Source organism: Aspergillus caelatus, assembly GCF_009193585.1.
Source record: "Aspergillus caelatus strain CBS 763.97 unplaced genomic scaffold BDV27scaffold_2, whole genome shotgun sequence".
NCBI classification, from domain to species: domain Eukaryota; kingdom Fungi; phylum Ascomycota; class Eurotiomycetes; order Eurotiales; family Aspergillaceae; genus Aspergillus; species Aspergillus caelatus.
In genome coordinates, this window is record NW_022475265.1 from 199833 (window position 1) to 218670 (window position 18838).

General features: G+C 46.9%; 8 protein-coding genes across 8 annotated transcripts; 3 read left to right on the top strand and 5 right to left on the bottom strand.

Moving 5' to 3' along the window:
* Positions 1-949: 949 nt before the first annotated feature.
* BDV27DRAFT_167511 (uncharacterized protein) lies at positions 950-2092 on the top strand (the record flags this gene model as incomplete). The annotated part of the gene is made up of 1 exon (XM_032074508.1): positions 950-2092. The coding sequence occupies one exon, from the start codon at positions 950-952 to the stop codon at positions 2090-2092; it is 1143 nt and encodes a 380-aa protein (XP_031933723.1).
* Positions 2093-3069: 977 nt separating this feature from the next.
* Positions 3070-3955, bottom strand: BDV27DRAFT_151901 (SDR family NAD(P)-dependent oxidoreductase; the record flags this gene model as incomplete). The annotated part of the gene is made up of 2 exons (XM_032071446.1): positions 3070-3529; positions 3594-3955. The coding sequence occupies 2 exons, from the start codon at positions 3953-3955 to the stop codon at positions 3070-3072; spliced, it is 822 nt and encodes a 273-aa protein (XP_031933724.1).
* Positions 3956-4708: 753 nt separating this feature from the next.
* On the bottom strand, positions 4709-5706 carry BDV27DRAFT_151902 (class II fructose-bisphosphate aldolase; the record flags this gene model as incomplete). Its single annotated transcript, XM_032071447.1, has 3 exons — positions 4709-4973; positions 5036-5545; positions 5618-5706. 3 exons carry the CDS (start codon positions 5704-5706, stop codon positions 4709-4711), a joined length of 864 nt encoding a protein of 287 aa, XP_031933725.1.
* A 798-nt stretch (positions 5707-6504) lies between these two features.
* On the bottom strand, positions 6505-7774 carry BDV27DRAFT_35697 (class II aldolase/adducin family protein). Its single transcript, XM_032076425.1, has 2 exons — positions 7222-7774; positions 6505-7158 (listed from the first exon to the last, which is right to left on the bottom strand). The coding sequence occupies exons 1-2, from the start codon at positions 7499-7501 to the stop codon at positions 6554-6556; spliced, it is 885 nt and encodes a 294-aa protein (XP_031933726.1). The 5' UTR covers positions 7502-7774; the 3' UTR covers positions 6505-6553.
* A 160-nt stretch (positions 7775-7934) lies between these two features.
* Positions 7935-10771, top strand: BDV27DRAFT_35703 (transcription factor domain-containing protein). Its single transcript, XM_032076426.1, has 14 exons — positions 7935-8112; positions 8166-8196; positions 8275-8324; positions 8396-8498; positions 8564-8879; positions 8936-8992; positions 9045-9138; positions 9195-9364; positions 9418-9564; positions 9625-9828; positions 9881-10091; positions 10173-10340; positions 10411-10654; positions 10712-10771. The coding sequence occupies exons 1-13, from the start codon at positions 7984-7986 to the stop codon at positions 10492-10494; spliced, it is 1764 nt and encodes a 587-aa protein (XP_031933727.1). The 5' UTR covers positions 7935-7983; the 3' UTR covers positions 10495-10654; positions 10712-10771.
* Positions 10772-10990: 219 nt separating this feature from the next.
* On the bottom strand, positions 10991-12067 carry BDV27DRAFT_167512 (putative cyclase-domain-containing protein; the record flags this gene model as incomplete). The annotated part of the gene is made up of 3 exons (XM_032074509.1): positions 10991-11553; positions 11620-11697; positions 11752-12067. 3 exons carry the CDS (start codon positions 12065-12067, stop codon positions 10991-10993), a joined length of 957 nt encoding a protein of 318 aa, XP_031933728.1.
* A 471-nt stretch (positions 12068-12538) lies between these two features.
* Positions 12539-14199, top strand: BDV27DRAFT_167513 (major facilitator superfamily domain-containing protein; the record flags this gene model as incomplete). Its single annotated transcript, XM_032074510.1, has 5 exons — positions 12539-12723; positions 12786-13044; positions 13102-13637; positions 13711-13908; positions 13992-14199. 5 exons carry the CDS (start codon positions 12539-12541, stop codon positions 14197-14199), a joined length of 1386 nt encoding a protein of 461 aa, XP_031933729.1.
* Positions 14200-14614: 415 nt separating this feature from the next.
* BDV27DRAFT_167514 (NAD(P)/FAD-dependent oxidoreductase) lies at positions 14615-18588 on the bottom strand (the record flags this gene model as incomplete). The annotated part of the gene is made up of 7 exons (XM_032074511.1): positions 14615-14728; positions 14788-15015; positions 16787-16891; positions 16951-17098; positions 17159-17499; positions 17572-17906; positions 17958-18588. 7 exons carry the CDS (start codon positions 18586-18588, stop codon positions 14615-14617), a joined length of 1902 nt encoding a protein of 633 aa, XP_031933730.1.
* Between the last annotated feature and the right edge of the window lie 250 nt (positions 18589-18838).

Sequence of the window (18838 nt, forward strand, 5' to 3'; positions counted from 1 at the left end):
CCTCACCGATAAAATGACAAAGAAAGAGTCTTATTTATTTCACAAAACTTGGGTAGCTTTGCAGCGCACCATTGCCAGAGCGGATAGCTAATAACGGCTTTGGACTACTTCGACCATAGAATATACGAAACTGGCATGTCTGAGATATAATATGTAATAGATAACGACAATCCACGCTACCCACCCACAGCTAAGTATTATCGAATCAAACACGATAGCAATGAACCAAGACCAGGCAACGTGACTGTACTGCCTGTCGCAGCAGAATGATTGGCTATATATGCAGGGTCGTGTACATGTATTATAGATGGTGAAGGTATATTTCTAAGTACATACCGTACGGTAAACATTTTGGGAATATAGTTGTTCCTTCAAATCAAAGGAGCTTAGCGGTTCTTAAGGAAACAGTTCAAGGACACAAGCCCGGGCGCCGGTTTTGAATTTAGTATAGAGGGAAAGTGTACAAGCTTATTTTGATATATAAACGTTGAAGTCTAGAAGGAACAATTATAGATAAATGGAATATTGTGGATGAATAGATATTTTTAAGCTTACGGGTTTATATTAGTTAAATAGTTTATGTCTGGTAATGGTCCTTGTTTCTAAGGCTTGATATTAATGGCTATCAGCTCTCGGAGGAGAATGTAGATTATATATAGTGTTCATGTACTCCTCTCTATCTCTGAGTGACCATTTAAGGTGTAATTGCGATAAAACGCCGATGGCATTATATACTAAAGGTTTTATTTAGGTATACCTGGAAGAGAGTGTAAGGCGGTGAAGCTTGGTTTTGCAGGTAACTGTAACTCTGATCGGAAGCACGAGCTATCTACGAACATAAGCACAATGCAAGGCATTTGTTTACCTTCGCAGCATAAGAAATCCTTCAAGCATCCGAGCAGTGTCACAATCAGTATCCACCCTGGCCTACGCGCCCACGCTTTTCATGATGCAGGACTTAAAGATTGCCTTGACTCTTCTTGCTGCTTTCATTGCAGGCATCTTCGGCTTTGTACCTGAACTGGGTGGCTTGCAATATGAACGCCTGGTAAGGAATGGTTCTCATATTGAGCATTCAACGATGCTTACGATCCTGCTTTCCCAGACTAAGCCGAGCCAGCTAACTCAAGACCTCGGAGCTTCACAATTCGTCAATCCAACGGCAACCAATTCGTGGTGGGCATCGTCTTTTGTTCATGCGTCAGATGGCCATGATTATTTGATCGTTTCCCACGTCATATTGCCAAACCTGAATGTCTCTACAGTTTTACTGCGTGCTTCTATCCTAGATATTAATGACACAGCATACTACTGGCAGGTTAGTTGGCTACAGAACGTGTCTAGTAGGGCTGCGCACGTGCAGAATGGGGCTCCTGGCGTGGTTACGAAATACTTCGGATTTGTGTCTGTGGATCCAACAAATCCGCTGGACAAGATGCGTATCTGGTGTATCACTGAACACGTTGAGCTTAACATCACCTTTCAGCTCTCTGCTCCCGTTATTTTGAATGGAGGTACTGGGACATTTCCGTTCGGTGATGAGACCACATTGGAATGGTCAATGCCAGCTGGAATCACAGATGGCCATTTCACTGCCAATAGGAAGCTTCTCACTATTGACTCTGCTAGCTCTTTGACCTGGTATGATCGTCAACTCATATGGCCGTTCGCCCCGATGGGTGGGCCGGCGAGATCGAACTGGACGTGGTTTCAAGTACACCTCGGCGAGCGGACAATGTCTATCTGGGCGTGGGATACCCTTGATGGACAGCGTTTCCAGTTCGCCACAGTCAGGGATGAACCAGGCATCCATCATGTACTTGCTATCACTGAGTTCACACCGTCAAGCCGCCAATGGACTTCACCCTGTTCTAAAACTACCTATTCTCTTGACTGGGTCGTGGCTCTAGTTGATGGAACCAGGCTGGAACTATCGAGTGTTCGCGATGACCAAGAGCTGTGCACTCAGGACGGAACAATTGCAACATATGAAGGATACATTAACGTGGCTGGTACACGCCGTGATGAAACTATTTCTGGGTACGGGTTGGTTGAGGTAGCTCCAATGACTATGATAACAAAGCCAACTTGAACTTGACTCTCAATATTATAAGGCTCAATGACAGCGAAACTTCTCCGCAGAATCTTTTTTTTTTTTTTTTTTCAATGAGGCCACAAGATCAAGTTAGAACTATCTTGAAATTTATTAGGTTACTTATAATAACTAGAGTAATATCGGTTCTCCAACAGTTTCATTTTCCATTCTTCCTCGTCAGTCTCATCCGATGCGCGATCCTAGTATATTGAGACATTGTCTCTGAATGGTCCCACTCTAGCTCCTGGTATCTCGCACTAAATAAAGATAGAGTTATGCCCCGATCCATCTCTCCTCGAAAAGAGGAAATCAGAGTCCGAAGTATCCGCACCGCGCAGCCCAAAAATTTCCGTTGTCCACACAACTACCCATACAGGTAGACACACCAAACCCACGAGTTCCTTTATTCCAGTATTCCTGGGAAACCGAATGATCCTTCTCCATTGCTGCAGTAACGTTATGCCAAAATGCGGGTGTGACCTTGACGTTGGTATCTTCCGCAGTCACAAGGGGAGAGGTTTGGGGCCCGTACTTCGCTTTTGCGGAGAAGTAAGGGGTCCATGTTTTCTACCAATATTTGATGTGAGGCACTTTAATGCATGGCCTGTGACGTAGAGCCATGGTGGCAAGCCTCGGGTTGAGATTATAACTTGTGCGGTGAGAATGATCATGTAATTATTTAAAGACCAGACCTGTTTAATTTCTTTGGACTCTTTAATTTTAGATCTATCCGAGATCGACAAGTTTAATTAAACGGCTTGTACGGCTGAGGTCATCTGAAATCACTGACTTTCCTATGTAGACGCAATGGCATATCGAGAGGTTCTGTATGGAAGGTAGAACCCGCGTGGCAAGTTAAGGATACTAGTTTTACTACAGGCTCAAGGCAGGTTTAAGTTACATGAGTTCCAAATTATATTTTGTCAGAGATTAATTTTATTTCATTCCCCTATGCAATGCGAAGTTATAAGTCTTTAGCCAGTAGAAGAGGTGATACCGCCATCCACAACAATCTTCTGCCCGGTGATGTAACGAGCAGAGTCCGAGAGTAGGAAAGCAGCACAGTTGGCAACATCAAATGAGTCACCCATGCAACCCATTGGTACTGCCTTATTTCTTTTCGCAATGAATCCTTCCAGATCCCCATTCGCATACTTGTCTGCAAGATAACTGACCAATGGTGTGTGCATCAGGCCTGGAACAACTACATTGAGGCGGATGTTGCGATTGGCATACATCACAGCGGTAGCTTTGGTGAACTGGATCACAGCGGACTTGGTGGCGGAGTATGCAACCTGGGGCTTGCCAATATACCGAATGCCGGCAATCGAGGCAACATTAACAATGGCCCCGCCGCCCTGCTTTTCCATGATCGGGAGGACTTCGTGGCAGCAAAGATAGACAGATTTGAGATTAATATCAGTCTGGGCATCCCTGTAACCCAAAGAGCATTAGAAACACCATTTCCCTTTCCACGGAGCTTGCTGTGTATACTTACCAGACGTTTTCTGTCATCTCGGCAGGACCACCTGGCTCCGAACGGCCAACATTGTTGATCAGGATATCGATTCGACCGAACTTTGCAACGCACTCCTCGACCATGCGCCTCACGTCTTCAGAAGATGTAACATTCGCCGTCGTTACCTCACACATGCCACCCTCGGCCTCAATACGCTTTTTGGTATGCAAGGCAGGCTCGAGGTGTAGATCACACCCGAAGATTTTAGCCCCGTTGCGACTCAACACTCGTGCTGTTGCGGCGCCGTTTCCCCACATTTGGGGATCACCCATCTGGCCAATACCAGTGACGAGGGCAACCTTGCCCTTCAGTTCGGGGAATGTACCAATGTGATCCGTCATGACTGAGTAGATTATATTGTTGTGATCAATAGGAATGCGGCGTATCGACGGTTGGGGTGTACATTATATAGAGGCATTCCCCACAACAAGGGCCAAGGTAATTCTGGCATAATAGGAAGATCTACAAGCATGCATATGCCACAATTAACTCATGTGACAGGTAAGATCCTGTCTTCTCCGCCAGCTCGGGGTTTCAGGATTTGTCGGAATTTCTGCTCGAATTCCGCGGAAATGACAATTCGGTCACCACAAAACTCAACACATTGCCGACCGACTATATGGCCGCAATATGCCCTGAAATGTAAATGCAACCTGCAGAGTATGATTCCGCGGAAATTGAACAACATACTAAGATATAGAGCCCACAGATTGTCTGTATGGTGAGAATCATGTGTTCAACGTTCGCATCTTTCATTTTACAAGGGCCATTTTGGGCGTAAACCATTACCCAGATTGACAGGGTGAAAGGGTCAAGGAATATATCAGCTCTAACACAGTAGATAGCTTTGTAAAGGTCACTGGAAGCGACAAGATAGCGTGTATGAGGAATATGGTCCTAGTCAAGGTCGAAGCGTGTCTGGACTTGCAGATACACTTCTACGGCTAACAGTTCAAATGTACTAAAGGGACAGAAACAATACTTTAATAGAGATTACAGCTACTTAATCGAATGAAGAGATTATATTCTTAATATGTTCTATGTAGCTTTCATGATTCTTCCCCCGTATAAGAGGATTGTCGAGTTTGAATCAGTTATGCTTTGCCAGAAGATCTGAAGAGATCCATAACCCGCTGGACAGACTTAGAATAAACATCGACAGCCTGGACCTTGAGTACTGTCAACTCCAATTTGCCAGCATTCTCAGCGACAAACTTCGTATAATCATCGCGCACTGTTCGGTTGACGTTGATCTTCGAAACCCCACAGTCAATCGCCTTGAGGAAGAGGTCATCCTCAACGGGGTGTGTTCCGTGCAGCACAAGTGGCTGCTCCACAGTCTTCGAAATCTTGCTGAGACTATGAAATAGAAAGTTTAGGTTAGAGCAAATTAGCACACAATACTGGCGAGACCGACTTACAGAGATGTGTCCCACGACTTTTGGGCACCACCAGGTCCGTAGCCTCCGTGAATATTGCCAAAGCTTGGAGCAAGGAAGTCGGCGCCAGTCTCTTCTATAAACTGTTTAGCATCCTCAGGGTTTGTAAAGATAGTCCCCAGGTCCACGTTAGGCAGCCCATCCTCCCCGCCCTCTATCCGTCCCATCTCGACTTCAATAGAAATGCCGAGCTCGTGTGCCCGCTTGATATATTGTGCACAGATTGCCACATTCTCCGCCTCTTCCATTGTGGAACCATCAATCATGATAGAATCGAAAGGAAGAGTTAGGGCTAACTCCACGTCCTCGGACTTGATACAATGATCCAGATGTACTGCAATGGGAACTGAGGCGGCATGGGCAGAGTTGACTACGTAACGGACAAACTCGGGGCCTTGGAAATGTAGGGTCCAGGGGAAAAGCTGAATAATAGCTGGTGACCTTTTGGCCTCTGCAGCACGTATAACGGCCATCACACCGTCACAATTGTAGCTGTGCAGGTTCGGAAGGATCAGCTAGGTGGGTTTCACTCTAGGACTATCTTGCAAAATATGACATGCATACCAGTTGTATGCACCAACTGCATATTTACCCTCCTTGGCTGCATGCAGAATGGAACGAGTGCGGTTGCTTGCTATTGATGGGTTGGCCATGGTGTGAGATCGTGCATAAACCGGAAAATCGCGATAGGGAATAAATCAAATGAATTGGAGATCTAACTTGACAAATTTAACACTGGCTCCTGGCCATTGAAGCAAAGATGAATAAATAAGGGTCTTTGAGGCGTGACACGGAAACATGGTACCTCAAGTTTGACACAGATTCTAAGTTTCTCCAATGTGTTGCGCGGAGAATCCAGAGCGGAGCGGAAATTGAACCGGAAATTGGACAGTTCTTAGGCCCACGCACAGAGCACTCGCAGCGGGGATGGTTCAGTGTAGAGAATAAGGATAAATACTACTGCATAAGAATAATTGATCTAGCAATGGTAAGGTGAATTTATGTGCATAAATTACCAAGTCTCCCATCTAAGGGAAATGCCCGATACGTGTAGCGATAGCAGCTTGCCTAGATTGTAACTAGCACTCTCATTAAACTGGAAGTGTGTTCAGTGAGATACTTTGCCTCGAGGTTACTACACCACGAGTTTTTATCTCGGAATAGGCCCCTGCGGAATTCCTAGATCTAAGCATCAAAGCATCATCTCCTGGATAACCTAGTGATATGTATATCTTATGAGCCATGGCTTAGTCGCAACAATTCTAGCAGTAATCTTCGCTAGATGGTAAGTAGATAGAAACTGTCCTTACAGTGTTCATCAATACTACCTGTAGTAGGGATAAAAGATGGAAGGATAGGACAGTGCTCAATATAGACAAGGATAACGGAAAATGAATGTTCGATCAGCGTGAACGCAATAAGCACGATAGTTTTATTTACAAAAGGATCTTCCTGATTATCCACACGTATTCTATAGTTGCACCCGGGGCCCAACGCTTATTAAAGAAGAAAGTTGCCATTAGTTTTGGCAAGCTGCTCATCATAATACGGCTGAAATGCCAGCCAGCCCTTCTCAGGGCCGCCCACCTGAAGTGCTGCGTAAGCAGCTTCATCATCATCGATGATTATTTTCTTGTAACCAGCTGCAGAGGCTGCATCCGCTAATAGCTGCGCATGACACGTCTTGTCGAGACTCATGAACCAGAATGCTGCCTCATCAACACTCTGACCTACGGTCAATAAGCCATGATTCTGGAGAATAGCAGCTTTGCCTTGACCCAGAGCCTTAGCTATGCGCTGTCCCTCTTCTCGATCCAGAATGACACCCCTGAAATCACGGTATACACCGTGGCTCTTGTAGAAGCGGAGTGAGTCTTGTGTTATCATATCGAGCTCCCGACCAAAGGCCGCAAATGCCTTGCCAGCAACACTATGGGCGTGGCACGCTGCATGAACATCAGGTCGAGCCTTGTGAATCTCAGAGTGGATCGCAAATGCTGGGGCATTAATGGGCTCGTCACCTTCCACGACTAGGCCATCCTCGTCTACCAGGATCAGATCGGATACCTTGATCAGGGAGAAGTGAGCCGAAAGTGGATTGATCCCTAGAATATTTGTTAGTAGTTATATCAAGAGGTCATTTATTCTACCATATAATAATGACTCACAAAAATGGTCGGTAAGAATAGGATCTCGAACGGAAATGTGCCCCGCGACGCCCTCATCGAAGCCACGGTCTGCAAAGACTCGGAAGGCCGCTGCCAAGTGTTGCTTGCGGTATAACCTCTCCTCTTCGAGCGTATCAAACTTGGGATAGCTTCTGATTTTCAGATCCCTGCCATCCTTGGTCTTACCAAGCACTTGCAGCTGGGGTGGGGTTGCACTTCTGTTATCGGGCGTAGCGGTCTTCTGTTGGACGGGGTCAGTTCCAACCACCGACGGGGCCATGGCGAAGGATCTCTTTCTCTAATCAATTCTAAAGAAGATGGACAAACCGAGCACTGTTGGACTAACAGGCTCCAGCTCGGATGATCAATCGAGAGTGTCTAAATCGGGGAACCCTTCGATATGCGTAGATTTTTATAAAGCCCGGGGTAAATGCAGGCCGAGACCCCGCACTTTTCCCTACGCAGCTCACTTAAGCAGGTATCGCACGACATCCTCGGCGATCACTGTAGACTTGCCGACTAGTATCTCCAGTACCGGAATAAATTCTCCGCGGAATTTGGTGACGACTCTGGAGAAGGCTGCGGGGTGCCGGAGTAGTGGGGGGCTTTTCCGCGCACGTGCCACGCGTTAACTCTGACGAATATGTTGGCATCAACACCTTTTCCGGTGCGAGCAACTCTCGACCGCCAAGTCGCCGCCTTTTCCGTTCCCTGTTCAGATTACCCAAAGATACATTATCACCCATCCTACTCTCTATAGACATGACAGGTGGCACGGAATCCCCGGGGAGCGGAAACCTGCCCAGCCGGGCCCAGAAGACCCCCAAAAAGTATGTGACTCGTGCTTGTGATGAATGCAAAAGGAGGAAATGCAAATGCGACGGTTTAGAGGTATCGAATATCTTGTTAGTTACATAAACTATGGATGCTAATATCCTTTGTAGCCCTGCTATCGTTGCGTATCTATGGGACTTGGTACGTTCCGTGTACATAAGAGATGCGCTTAGAGGCTGTGGGTGGCAACACTAAGATCTGTAAATCTCCAACGGATAGACTGCGCATATCACAGCTCATATAATCGTGTTCAGAAGCGAAAAAGACATGTGAGTGTTCCAGCTGGGCGAACTTCCCATTGTCACCTGTTTTGGCTTTTCCAATTGGTGTTCTTGAGTAGGAAAGGAGTGCGTCTCCGAGAGAAAGGCAACAGCTGGGACGCACCAGTGGCGCGCGTCCGCAGGAAACAGAAGGGCAACAGCAGCCAGAGGAAGACGATAAAGGTATGCTCTTTCTAGTTCACGGGACCCTTCTCTCATTCATCTCTCTTGCTTATTTGGCTGGATAGGGGATGCGAGTGCGCACACCTTCTTGAGTCGGGTATACAGCCACCTCAAATCTATGGGTCAATCTTTACCGCGGAATCTATCACGACCGGCTGAGGAGGTTCTTAGCGAATACCCGCTAAAGACATCTCTGATTCCCCTGGACCGTCGCGTGGCAGAAGAGTACATTGATTGTTTTCACAGTCACTCATGTGCGACTTATCGCTATATTCCTCGAAGTCAGAGCAAAGAATTTCTCGGAAAGCTCTATTCCGAGGATGAAAGTTTCCTGCAGGATGATGCCAGTATGGCGGTTATCTTCCTGATCCTTGCCGTTGGGTGAGCCATTGTCAACCTAAGTCTGGGCTATCATGGGGGCTGACTGATAAATCCAGGTGCATCTGGTACCCTTCTTTGCACAATCGCCACATATTCGAGTATAAGACCAAAGCGTAATGCTCATGTCTTGGTTAATTCTCTCTAACCGTGCTAACGCTCACGAAGTTCACGACTATACGAAGCCGCTCAATCAAGGTTGGAGAAGACAGCATCCATGTTCCCTCCCTCAATTCTAGTGATGCAAGCGCACTGTCTTAAAGTAAGCGTGTAATAATGTGCCACAGAACCTCGTCAGCAAGTTCTAACAGCACACAGTGTCAGTTTCTGCTAGCCGTCAATATTTTTAACAGTGCTTGGCTAGCAGTAGGGACTGCTGTCCGCCTTGGTCAGATAGTCGGTTTCCATAAGGCCAAAGCCGCAGGCTCCAATAGCCGAGATGAGTTTACCCGCAGGGGTGTGTTTTGGTCACTGTATATTATGGACCGGTAAGGCGTGCCTGATGATTTCCAATCATATATAGGCTGACAAAGCTTTTGAGATATCTTTCTGCCGCTCTTGGGCGTCCAATGATGATAAATGACGAAGATATCACAATATCGTACCCAGACGCTGAGGTGTCATCCTCACAGGGGATAGAAGACCCTCATGAAGCCAAGACCGTCCCCGGAATTGTTGCGCACATAAAGTCAGCACGTCCTTCTTATCATGTCAGAGTAATGTTACTTACATTAGCCTCGACATATAGACTTGCTCAGATCACATCACAAGTACTTAGGAGGCTTTATGGCTCCAAGAAGCACGACAAGGTTGCCCGGGATGAGTCGGTTTCCCAAATCGAAGCACAGCTCAGCAACTGGTTAGAAGAAACCCCGGGATTCTTCAATCCGGAAGAACAGTCAGGTCGGAAGGAAAGCGAAGTCTTTTATGATGTCCCCTGGATATTCAAGAGGTATCTAAAAGGTCCCTGGTATCTTGAGACAGTTCTTATTGATTCCACATAGGCAACAACGCACTATTCGTGCTGCTTTCTTTTTCACATCCATGCAGCTTTATCGAGGATACTTGTTGGACGAGTTTCTGCAAGCAAATTTTCACGATCGGCCCGCCTTAACCCCAGCACCACCGGTACAGAAATGTATACAGGCCGCGTTGCAAATGGCATTGTTTGCAGCAGAGATTAAAGAAGATGTTACATACAACGCAGTCTTTTGGGTATACTGTCTCCATTTGGTTTGATCGTTGATTCTGTTCTCAAATTATTATTTGGCTAACTGGTTTTGACTATCTGGCAAGACAACGTCTTACTTTACCTTTTGCGCTATTTCAATCTTGACTGTCTATCTTACCTTATACCCCGAAATCGAAAACCGTGCCGTCATTGAGAACGTCCTGGAACGGGCGATAGAGGGCCATCGAAAGCTTGACAACAGCATGAATAAACATTCTCAGAGGCTACTTGAAGTAAGTTTCCTGTGGCTTGGGAACATGACCAGACCATTCTCTGCCATCAGCTATTGACATGATCCTTTGGGTGGTTTGTGAAGGACGCCAGGGCTATTGCGCAGCGGGCATTCAGATCATCCAGGACCAGGCTAAGCACCTCGGGTGCCAATGATAGAACGGCCATCATTCCCAGTGATGCTAATGCATCCGCCACTGTAGAACAGGCAATTCCGCCACTAGGCTCTGTCTACCCACGGGTAGAACCGCGGGAAGAATGGGAGGATACCCAAGGCGTAGTGGACAACATTGACGAAGCCCCAGTCCCCGATTTGGTAAGCCTTTTCTCATGGGTCATTTCACAGTAAACGCTAATTGGTTCTTCTGGATAGTATGAGCTTGCAGACATCGTCAATGGTGATGACCTAGGTTTCATCATGAATATTGGCTTTGATGCCTCGCCGCTCAATGATGTAGACCCACTTCATTTTTTCGTTGCCGACAAGCTCTCAAGGCCTGGACCGCAGGCGTGAAATGTGTATTAAGGCTGAAGTTCCTCATACATAGTTACAATAGTCGTCACTGGGCAATAAACGGTGGCTTCACCTAAATCATTTTACACATGCGAAGGCAAGTTTCTATGCTACAATCCCGTTTGATGATTCGACCTTCTAAAATACAGCCATTGCATTTGGAGGGCTGGCCACTCCACCGGGCACCTTGAGTGGCACGCTCGAGAGGAAAAAAGTGTATCTCCCAGTTTCCCTACAATGTTTGGACAGCCGTTCGAGGTCAAACAACTCGCCAATAGGACAGCCCCAGCCGGCAAGGACCCATTCATGCAAGTTGTACCGAGGATCAGCATGAGGACCGCGAATCGGTGCTCGCTCAAAGCTGGGCGCATCCCCAGCTACTGCTCCGAATTGATGCTTCCAGAGCCATCGTAGCATATTCTCAGTTGCCTCCACTCCAATAAAATCCGGCGACGGTCGCTGTGCCAGGTCTATTCTTTCCTGCTCTTTTAATTCATTGTACGCAGCCGTAAATCCACTGCGAATGAGTAGGATATCTCCTGGGTGAATGCTGATTTGGAAATCTTTAACCATAGCCTCGAGACTTTCAACCGTGATTGGGGTCGAAGATAGAGGCTGGATCTCGAGATTCTTGCTACTCGCCCACTGAGCGTAGTCAAGAAGCACACCGCGACCAGTTATTCCTCCTGCCTCCACGACAGCTGATTATTACGAGTATCAGTTCGTTTATTCTATGGAAGTGGGCAACATTCTGTTCAATAACTTACTGTGTAGCCCAATTACATCAGAAGACTCGATCTCCTCTTGGGTTACATTGTTGTAGAATCGACGAGATTTTTGATGAGCTGTGGCCACCGATCAGCATTTGACTACGGTGAAACGAAACAATTCTTTCATACCGTAGTGCCTAAAACCATCCCATTGACTAGAGCCTTGCGTATTGAAAGTCAAGATGTCGTCGTTGATGCAATTTGGGCTCCTATGCACAACCTGCTGCTGAAAGCCCTTCCTGCCGAAACTCGGATGTGATGGCATACTTAAAAGCCAGTCGAGCGATATGCGCACGCCAGTCTGGATCTCCTTTGCCGCACGAACAATAGTATCCGGTGTGATCAGGTTTAATGTCCCCAGTTCATCTTGATCTCCGAATCTGCCCCAAGCATTTCCTGGTGGCCCTTGCGGGTCCAATGGGAGATCTTCGAAAACAGGCGTCATTGCTCCAAAGTCGACCGAAAGACGATAGCTGGTGGGGAAAACGTGTTAAGGACGACGGGATTTAAGGGATGCTTTTATATTCAGAAGATATCCGTCGGAAATCCTATTTTCCATGGCGGGCGGAATTTCAATAATTTTTCTTGCCACGGAAATGTGGGCGTAGGGGCGGATTTGCGTATCGCAACAATTGGAAATTCTGTTTTTCCGCAAAGAATCTCCGCGAATATATACTGAAGAAAATACTAACTATCAGACAAGCTTTCTGAGTCTCCATAGAGCGGGAATTACCCCATGGGGCGGTTGCACCAGCGGTGTTGAGGTATACGCGTCCAAGGCTTCTCTCTATACAGAAGTTTGACTACATAAAGAGGCGCTCAAAATGTATCCCTCCCGCTTTCGAGAGTGAAGAAAAAAAAAAAAAAAAAAGGATCCATTGCTCATTTTCGGTGGTGATACCTTACCAGAAACAGTATGAATGAAGAAGATCGTCAAGCTCCGTCGCGGCTCTCCAAAGACATCCAAGCATCGCACGAAGAATCAATCAGGCCCCAAGAACTCACTCATGAGCGAATTATTGAGAAGCGTCTAGTTCATCGGATAGATTTTCATATCCTGCCACTGGTGATCCTGGTCTATTTGATGAATTACATGGATAGGTAGGAATGCCGTTCTTACCTCATCCTATGCATAGTAGGCATTGACTGGGATGGTTGAACAGAAACAACTATGCCTCAGCAAGGCTTCAAGGTCTTGAGACCGACCTTGGTCTTAAAAGGGACCAGTATGAAATTGGCCTTTCAGTTATGTATATCAGCTACATTCTCGCTCAAGTTCCCTCGAACCTCCTGTTAAACTATTTCGGCCGCCCTTCCCTCTATCTCGGTTTCTTCGTTCTCAGCTGGGGTCTGGTTGCAACGTTGAATTCGCGGCGCACCGACTTTGGGGGCATAGTTGCCTGCCGTTTTATGCTTGGTCTTGTCGAAGCACCATTCATGGCTGGCGTTCTCTTCTATCTATCAAAATGGTACAAAAAGGATGAACTGAATCTGCGAATGATGATTTTCTATTCTGGCTCCTTGATATTGGGAGCATTTGGCAACTTGATTGCCGCCGGGATCCTCAATGGACTATCAAGGAAGCGAGGGTTAGCTGCTTGGCAATGGTTGTATGTGATTGAGGATTCTATCACGATGTTTTTCGGCATACTTGTGTTATTCTTGTTGCCAGACTTTCCTCAGACATGGCGTCTTCTAACCGAAGAGGAAAAGCTCGTGGCCAACCGTCGGATGGCTCTTGATACAGCAGATGTAGACGTCGATGAAGAAAGCGCGATGGCCCAGCTCAAGGGTCTCAAGTTGGCGGTCACCGATATCAAGACCTGGATCCTGGCTTTTACCTACATGGCTATTACCGGTGCCGCTGGATTTCAAAACTTTTTTCCTACATTAACGGCTACCCTAGACTACAGTCACATTATCTCTCTACTACTAGTGGCTCCTCCCTATGTTTTCATGATGTTCTGGAGCTACATGCATGGAGCTTTGTCTGACCGGCTGGAGAAGCGATTCTGGTAGAGTTCCCTCCCTTCTCGTAGCAGAGGCCTAATCATCAGAACAGTTACTAACCTATTTATATGATATAAGGTTTTTTATGTACCCGATTCCCCTCACAGTCGCCGGCTTCGTAATATTCATGACAGTGGATGAATTTGGTCCCAAATATTTCTCATTCTTTCTTGTCATTTTTGTCTTTGCCATGAACAGTACGCTGTTTACCTGGATCGCGATCTCAATCCCTCGCCCTCCTGCTAAAAGGGCCGCGGCTATTGCGATCATTAATGGGTTGGGAAATTCAGCTTCGATCTAGACACCCTTCACATATTCCACTAAAAAACACCGTATTACCGGACGGCGTTTGGCATAAGTGCCGGCCTTCAAATTGTTGCCGCAGGGCTTGCTTGGTGGCTGCGATTTCTTTTGGACCGCGAGAACAAGTTGTTGGAAATATTTGAGGATGAGAATGCAGCATTGCCCGGGACGGAAATAGACAAACTGCGACAGCTGGCCATTGTTGAAGCTGTTGATATTGATACTGCAACGCAACTCCGAAAGGGATTCCGATATATAATATAGAGTGCAATTTCCTAGCTGAAAATGCTTTTTAAGCGCTTCACGGCCCCGGCTTGACCCTTTATATATGCTCTTTCGATAATTTTCTTTTTCAATTCCGTCATACCATTATTTGAATGTCGTACAGATAATAAGTCTAGCTATTTAATCCTTCGACCTTAATGATGACATGATCTACCCGGACAATGCATTTCTCGATGCACGAGTCGGGACCTCAAATAATAACCTTAAAAGGCATCTTCTAGCTCGCCTAGGTATTAGAAACTCAACAGCAAGGAGGTTTCACCGACAGTAGGACTGTGAAGCCCTGTTTATAACACTGTATGACGGTAATGCATGAATCACTAACCAGAAGTGGCGAGTCCCACCAACAGGACACAGATTCATTGCGTATTCAGCGTTAACTACATTTGAGTCCTTAAGCAACAAGTTTTCCAGTCTGCGGATCAATCTTCTGGCGCCCCTTGAATTCAACTTTCAGAGATTTGGTACCACCACGAATCAAGTTCTGCGCCCAATCAGGGGCTCCTCGCTGCGTGGTCAGTTAGTTAGCAGTAGTGACAATCTCTTTCCCACGAAGGAACGACTCACCAAGCCTGCAAGAAACCTAAAGATACCCGGGAGAAAAATAGTCTGGCTAAGTCCGCTGTCAAGTGTGTCCACGATGGCGTCGACGACCGTATCAACATGCAGAAGCGGCATCAAGAAATGGGACTGATTGGTCTCTCCTTTGAACAAGGGCGTTTTGGTAAAACTTAGCACTGCAAGTGACGTACGAACTTTGGGCGCATTCTGAGCTCGCAGTTCTTGGGCAAGACACTAAGAGAATCAGTGAGACAATCAGGATGAAAGCAGATATTGGAGATATACCTCGTGGAACGTGATCAAACCAGCTTTTGACGCCGCATAATCCGCAATGCCTGGCGGCGGAATATATGCACTCATCGACGCAACATTGAAAATGTGACCGTGATTCTGCCGGGTCATAGATGGAAGGAATTCTTTTGCGAGCAGGAAAGGTGCCAGCAAATTGGTCTTCAGGGTTATAATGTTGTCATAGTAGGAGCCCTCGGCCACGGTCCGGCCACGAGATAGACCAGCATTGTTGACTACAATTATCAGCCAGAGAACCAAATATCGCTTTATGCTTTTTTCCATCACTCACCGAGAACAGTTGGATGGCCGATTTCTGATTTGATCTTCTCGCAAATGGCTGCGATCTCTTTCTCATCGCTGAGATCACACCTGTAATATATGATGCGTTCCGCTTTTTAAACTGTGTTAGCAGATATCAGGCTTTGTCAAAGGGTTCTGTATGCAGAATTTCACTCAACACACCAGGCTCATAGGTTAAAGGTATTATATCCAGAACGACGACCCGAGCCCCCATAGCGGCCAGACGCTGCGCAACTCCACCACCAATACCGCCACTTCCTCCGGTTACCACGACGAGCTCTCTCTGCCAATTCCAGCTATCATCTATGACCCAATTGTTCCGACTTTTGGCACTAAACCAATCGTTAAGCCACAGTAGGACACTTGTGCCTGCTATCAGTGCAGCAGGCTTTTCATATTGCGCACCAGCGTCTGATTTAGTTCCATGCACGAAGTAAAGGCATGTTAGAGTGAATATAGGATGAAGAATCGTCTGCCGTAGAATCTTGACGATGGGATCGATATAAAGGCCTTCGCGGGGAAGCATGGCTCGTCCGATCGTCCTCAGCATACTCAAGATTAGGAGGCAAAGAGAACTTTCACTTGATAGAAAAAGAAGCTAACCCTACCTATTTATTATATGTGACTAGAGTCTGCAGACGGGAAATAGTAGGTAGGGCTTTCCTCCTCTTCAAGAGGCCCCCGGAAGCTAACCGGTTGCCGTATTTTAGTATATAATGGTAGACGGAACGTTCCGGCGAGGTGGATTATACTGTATATACTAATTACCCCCAATATTTCGGAGGTCAGATTTACTGAATTGCCGAATACCCAATGTTTGGGCCCAAATGCATGGCGTGCTGAAGTTCGCTCGTGCGGATGTTGTCTCCTCTCAGTCTAGTTGTATGGATCATGTCATGGACTCTCAGTACGAACGTGGATGCCCGTGATTGATAGCTCCGTCAACGGCTGCTAAGTTGTAGTGGTAACAAATTACCGATGATCAATTGTTTGAGATTTAATTACTGGACTCAAAGCTGAAGTGCATTTCTTTACCTGCTTGCTGCATGCACATAACTTACGCTTTACAAAATAAATAAATAAGTAGAAACAAAAAGCAGTAAATTGGAAATTTCCTCGAATATACAAAACTTGCTAGAATGTACAATGAGCTCTTAAACAATGGCTGGTAACTGTCCAAGGTCAGGCCCGTCTATATGTTCTGCAGCTTGGATAGCGCTGTGATGCACTAGCTCCTGAGATCGCCAAGAGAGACGTTTCGAAGATTATAAACCTGCTGAGCCCACAAGGCTCCAATGCAGAGCAGAGCCAATAGCAGAAGTCGGGACGACGAACGTTTTGGTGGCTTTACAACTTTCTAGCAGGAGTCAGTATCGCATGTTGGTCAGACGGACACGCAGCTTGGTTGTCGAACCTTGATAGTCCAGTCAGACCATGTGGGAAATAGACTTCTCCACCAGTAGTGGCCTTGAGTCCATGGATAGGACATGGAGTTCCATTTCTTGTCGTTGAGATACCACTATAAATACGAACTTAGTACCTAAGGTACAGCAAACAACAGTGACGGGACCGACTTACCGACACACAACCAGCGTTCCAAACACGTTTACTCAACGCGTCCTGTACCCAATACGCGTAATCATGCTCAGCTTTGGTGGTGACTTCGACAGAGGCGGCATCACCATCGAGGACTGGCTTGAGGATACGGAGGGCATAGTTTATAGAGCTGATTGCAATGATTAGTAACGCACAGGGTAAAAGAGATGGAATGAACAGGGCAACCCACTTCTCTGCAGCCATCATGGCCGACGTGTGACCAGTCGCGGCGTTAGGGCCAAGGAGCATGAAGAAATTCGGGAATCCATTCAGCGCAGAGCAGTTGTAGGCCGCAGGACCTTCGTACCTGCCCCAGTGTTCAGAAACGGTCTCGCCGTTCCGCCCAATAACATCCATGTACGGAATAAATTTATTGGTTTGGAAACCGGTGGCGAGGACGATCACGTCAGCTGGGATGAAGCCTTTGTCGGTCTCAATCCCTTCTTCAGTTATTCTTTCAGTCTTCGCGTCCGTCAGAAGGACATTGTCCCGGTGTAGTGATTCAAGGTAGCCAGGATCGAAGATTCGCCTCTAAGGGTCCAATTAGTACTAACAATCTCTCCTACAAACCATGTCACAAAGAATGGATGGCTGCAGACATACCTTGCATCCAACATCGAAGTCTGGAATAAGCAGATCATGGTATTTCTGCGGACTCGCTTCTCGCATGTACTTCTCGACTTGTGTTCGTCTCTTCTCCCTCAGTCTAGCTGCGCCCTTGGTCATCGGGAACAAGCGAAAATCATTCTCTGCCACCAAAAAGATGTGGAGTCTGTGGAGTTTCATGGCAAGTGGGACATAGCGGAAGATCCACTGCAGAAGCTTGGGATAGGTAAAGTTGGGGGCGGGGAATATCCAGTGCTTTGTGCGGACAATCTGCGTGAGAGACTTCACTTGCCCGCTGTTGGCGAGAGCTGGCACAATCTGTGCAGCAGTACCTGAGGGTCTGTCAGAAATCCCTTGAGCACGTCAGATTGCGAAATACATACACCCATTTCCAATCACAACAACGTTCTTTCCTTTGAGATCGACGCTGTGATCCCACCGCGCTGAATGGAAGATGCTCCCTCCGAAGTCCGACGCACCAGGTATCTCACATGGACGCGGCTTGACCAGTTGGCCCGTAGCTGCAAAGAGAATCTGGCATTCGTGGGTATACTCTCGTCCCGTCTTCAAGTCGCGCAAGTAAAGAAACCAGCGGTTTGCATCCTCTCTCCAAACAGTTCGGACAACCTCCGTCCCGAAGGACATTTTTGGGAGGAGGTTATAGGTATTTACCACATCATCAATATACTCTTTGATCTCTGTGTTTGAAGGCATGAGCTTTGTCCAGCTGGGGTTTGGCGCAAAGGAAAAGCTGTAAAGAGCACTTGGGACATCGCAACCGCATCCTACGAGTATGTTAGTTTGGATGCTGAAGTGAGGGTGTGCAGATCCTCGTTCACCTGGATAACTGTTGATGTACCACGTTCCGCCGCTTGTGGGATATCGCTCGAAGAACCGAATGTCTTCGAGGCCATACCATCTCTGCAGCGTCGCGCCCAGGGCCACCGCTGATAACCCGGCGCCAACACAGGCAATCTGGCTGTAGGTGGGAAGGTCAGCGGACTTGGAAGCCATTTCTGACAGTAATGACGAAGATCTTGTTCCTTCTAACCCAGACGGCGTGGCATTTGACTTAAATACGAGGTATCACTAGTCGTTCTTGAATATCAAATCGAACCATGTCGGAGCCATCCCGTGCCGACGGATGCACCCGAAGCGAGGCACGGCATGTGCATGGGAGATGCCTTCGCCACAGATGAATTCGACAGAGTTCGAGATGTACATCATGAGAAGTACCAGGTTCACTATAAAGCTATCGGCTTGT